The 4,278-nt window shown below is 58.8% G+C and overlaps 1 protein-coding gene across 1 annotated transcript in view; it reads right to left on the reverse strand.

Moving 5' to 3' along the window:
- The window catches only part of LOC101645377 (ubiquitin-conjugating enzyme E2 C-like), a 29,913-nt gene extending 26,312 nt beyond the window's left edge, over nucleotides 1–3,601 (reverse strand). The window contains exon 1 of the mRNA XM_030885453.1: nucleotides 3,448–3,601. Within this exon, the coding sequence (XP_030741313.1) occupies nucleotides 3,448–3,601 (154 nt within the window). The remainder of the gene's footprint in view (nucleotides 1–3,447) is intronic.
- Between the last annotated feature and the right edge of the window lie 677 nt (nucleotides 3,602–4,278).

Genomic DNA, 4,278 nt, shown 5'->3' on the forward strand with positions numbered 1-4,278 from the left:
GGAGGGCCCCTGGGTGGTGCGGAATGCCCCAAGCCTCAACGATGGGCCAAAACATTGGGGTTCAAATCTCCCTGGAGGGTCCCGGAGGACAGGCCCACCTTGAAGGTGCCTCGGAGCGGTGGACTTGAGGGCAGCTGGCAGAGACAACTATGGTGATGAAGTTTGCGGTTTGCAACGGGAACCCCTGCCCTGGCCCTGGTAGGGCGCTCAGCTGCAGACCGGCTGACGTGCACTAGCTAGTGTCCTAGTAAGTGGGAGCCCACCACCCCATAACCGAGTCCAGCTGCCCCATAGGGTCTTCCAGGCGGCCATGGTCATGGGGGCGATTGCAGGCCTTTCTCATGTAGCTCTGCAACCGCCCGCCTGCTAGTGAACAGCTGCACACACTCACACCCCCCACATACTCACACACCAAGCAGACACACACCCAGCACACACACACACAGCACACACACACACACTGACACACAGCCACACACGTGCACCCAGACACACAGCCACACACAGGTACACCCAGACACACACACACACACACAGACACACACCCAGACACACACGTACACACACACACTGACACCCAGCCACACACAGGTACACCCAGACACACACACACACAGACACACACCCAGATGATTGCCACAATTGCTGGAAGGAGTTGTTGAGGTCTCGCCAATGGGGCAGTGGCCATTTGGAGCCGAGGGCAGAACCTGTTCTGGGCGCAGGTCTGCGTGGCCCCGTGCCCCCAGCCTGGCCAGCATCCCAGCCTTCTCCACGAGCTGCGGTCCTGGCTTAATCCTTGCCGAGTGTTTTCTTTCCATAGATCAGATTTCTCATTTGTTAATAAGCACGGCCCCCAAGCCACTTGAAGTCAGCTGTTGTGGCCGCAGGAGCCACGGGGCTTTGCGTGCGTTACTGAGCTGAAGGCCTGCTGCCTTCATGGGGAGTGGGGGTGGCTTTCGAATTGTCTGCCAGGCTCAGACCTGGTGGGGGTGGTGCCAGTGGCCCACAACACCCCACAGCAGTGCAGACCATGCCTCTTCCTGTTAAGACCCAGCAGATCTGCCCCTAGCAGATTTTAAGGTGGTTGGGTAGGTTTGAACTGCTGACCTTTGGGTTAGTGGCCTTTCAATACTTGACCCACTACCTTTGAGGAGATCCCAGCACACAAGGGTTGTGTGAAGCAGTCTAGTTATCACAGAGGGAGCTGACTGCTGAGTGTGTCTCCCTCCAAGTGGCTTGTGGGTTTGAACTGCCGACATTTGGTTTACTGCCCAGCACGCAAGTGAGGCTTGCCACCGAGGCTCCTGTGTGAGACAGCTGGGGCTTTGACTCCACAGCCAGGCCTGGAGAAGGGTTCTGCCCAGAAGTGGAGGCAGGAATAAAGTTCAGTTTACCCAGGGGGCCTGGCGGCGCTGCTTTTTCACTGGGCCTCGTGGCCTGGAGCGGTCTGCCCCACCCTACCTAGTCTTGCCCATGGGAGCTAGCCTGCCCAGATCACCCCAGGGGGTGGGGGCGGGGTGCTCCTCCCCCTGGGCTGGGCTGGCCTGCTTTCACCATCCCTGAGATAACAAGTCAGGCCCCTCCCCAAGGGCTCCTTGGAGACCCTGGCCCTGCCACTCGCCCTCTGAACTCAGTGCTGGGAGCAGGGCAGACGCTTTTACTCCGGAGATCGTACCTGGCAAGGACAGACCCTCCAACAGTCTGGTGAGATGGATGTGGATGGGGAGGGGATTGCTTGAGCTCAGGGTTTAGCTGGGGAATGAGAGGCAGACGCTGTGGGAAGGTGGGTTCGGGGGGCCCTCGGAGCTCAGGGCAGGGGCGAAGCCCCCAGGAGCGGACGCAAGGGAGCTTCTTTCCCAGCTGCTGTGTTCCAGCCCGGCTCCACTCGCATCAGCTGGCCAATGTGGTTTGCCTCTCCAGTGGTCCCACAGTCCAGCCTTTCTCACACTGGGAGGTGAATTGAGTGGCCAAGCCAAATTGGCCTGGCTGGCGCTGGGGTGTGGGGGTAGGGTGAGAGTGGTGGGGTTTGGGGTCCCTTCAGCCACCAAGCAAGGTGGTGGATGAGGTTTGCAGCCCCTGGCTCCAGCGGAGGGTCGCCCAGACCAGCCTGTCCCGTATGCTGCCAAGCATTCAAGGGTTTGCCCTGCATGCTGGAACCTTACCCTAAAGGTTAGAGACTTTGATTGGTGGTGGTGGGCGCCTGCAGAGGGACTGGCCTAGAAGCAGTAAAGCCGTCAAGGGTGGTATCCGAGGGATGTGGTGTTGCTTTCTGGGGAGGGGGGCCAGGGTGGTCTGTGAGCGCCCATCATCTTTCGGGTTTTTCATACCGGTAGTCACTGGGCGGGGGCATGTGGCCTGGAGGTCAGAACAGGGCAAGGTGGAGCCTCAATCAGCATTCAGTGGGCCACTTCCAGTGAGGGGTGTGACGCACAGTAGGTGCTTGTTTCTTGCTTTTGAGTGAGTGTGGGGGAAGTGGAAGTGGAAGTAGCTGAGCCAGAAAAGCCCCCCCGTATCCCTTCCTGTGTCCCCCCTCTTAAGGGCAAGCAGCTGTCCCATCCCTTATGTGCTTGTTGAGTTAGCTCCTACAATGAAAGAGAAGGCAGAAGGAGCTGGGGGCTTGGTGGCCCCTCTCCATGTGGACACAAGTGGGGCCAGGCCAAAGCCTAGCCCAGCCGGAGCCTGTGGACTCAGCCCAGGTGCCCGAGCTACCCTCAGCTGTGGCAGCTGCCCTAGTGTGCTGCCCAGGAGGGGCACAGCGGCCCTCAGGTGTTGATCAGCCTGTGGGCCCAGCAGGGGCTGCAGCTGCCTGGTGTTCAGACCAGCTGGCTACCAGTTCTGGGCATGGGGGGTGCCCATTTTCCCCAGGAAGGGCAGTGGGAGGCTCTGAGGGGCCCCAGCTAGGAGCCACCTGGGGCACAGCAGGCTTAGTTAGCCCTGAGGCCTGGCTGCAGGAGGCCCTGGCTGCATTCCTAAGCCAGGATTGGTCACTGGCCAGGCCTGCCTTAGTGAGCTTGGACTCCTAGTGGCTTCCTGACAAGCCTGTTGTGGCCACAGCTGAGGAGTGATGACTAGGCAATTGGAGGAGGGGGCCTCTGGGACCCATGCTCCTTCTCTTTGGCCTCAGGTTCCCTTGGAGAAAGAAGGGAAGGGCTGGCTTCCTCAGATTTGGCTCTGGGCATGGTTAAGACCTAGGACCTGTTCCAGGAAGGCCTCTTCTAGGTGGGCCTGGTGTGTGGTTCTGCCTCTTACAGGAGCGTTTCTACCCTTAGGTGGGTAGCTTTGTGCTCTTGGGCGCTGGCCAGGACCCTTGGGCTGCCCTGGGCTGGTAGGGTTCTTCTTGGATTATGTGTCTGCTCTTAATGACCTCACTGCCCATCCCCATGTTTTGGGTGCTGATGGCTTCTGTCAGTGGGTGCTCATTCCAGAGAGACTGGCTGAACTCCTCACCTTCTCTTGGGGGTCTGTTCTGTAGCCCGGTGTTGAAGAGCAGGTGGAGGTGGGAAGCCTTCTCAGCTGCAGGCAAGGCCACACAACCCTTTGAGGCCCCTGGTGTGGTGCCAGCAGGTGCTACGCTCAGCTCTTTGTGCCACACTGCTTGCATGGGGGGGTTCTGGTGGTGGAGCTAGGGCCGGGACTGGGGCGGGGACTGTGCACCCCTGGCCGCTACAGCATGGACCTGGAGCTGTTTCCAAAGGCCCACATTCCTTGCATGTGCTGACGCTGATAAGGACTGGCCTGGCTGCCTCGGACAGAAGGGGACTTTGACTTCACACCCCTGGCCGTAGTGCACACCTCCTGCTAGCACCCTCCCCCACCTCGCCCACTGACCACTCTATCCGGGCAGGGTCATCTCCCATGTTGGGGTGGCCTGTGTGGGGGTTCTGTGAGTGGGGCTACAGCCAAATATCCCCTGATTCCCTATGAACCCCTGCAAACGGAATGAAATGCCCAAGTCCTACATTGTTCCCCACGTCCTCTTCAGCCTAGCATTTCTAATCATGTTGTGTTGTATGTCTGATCTGTAGGATTTTTTTTGTTTTGTTTTTTTGAACCATAGGATTTTTCATGGACTTGTTTTTGGAAGTGGATTTCCAGATCTTTCCTGCTGGTCTATCTTAGTCTGGAAACTCCACTGAAACCTATTCTTCAGCCTCCTGCTGACAACACACACGCCGCCATCAGCCGACGGCAGTGGCCGTGCATGAGGTGTGCAGGCCAGGACTTGGGGGTTAGGGGGTCCCTGGCACGGAGGATGAGAGAATTCCATTACCATCCCAC

Source organism: Echinops telfairi, unplaced genomic scaffold, assembly GCF_000313985.2.
Source record: "Echinops telfairi isolate 266 unplaced genomic scaffold, ASM31398v2 ScPeMD7_29;HRSCAF=101, whole genome shotgun sequence".
Classification (NCBI taxonomy): Eukaryota; Metazoa; Chordata; class Mammalia; order Afrosoricida; family Tenrecidae; genus Echinops; species Echinops telfairi.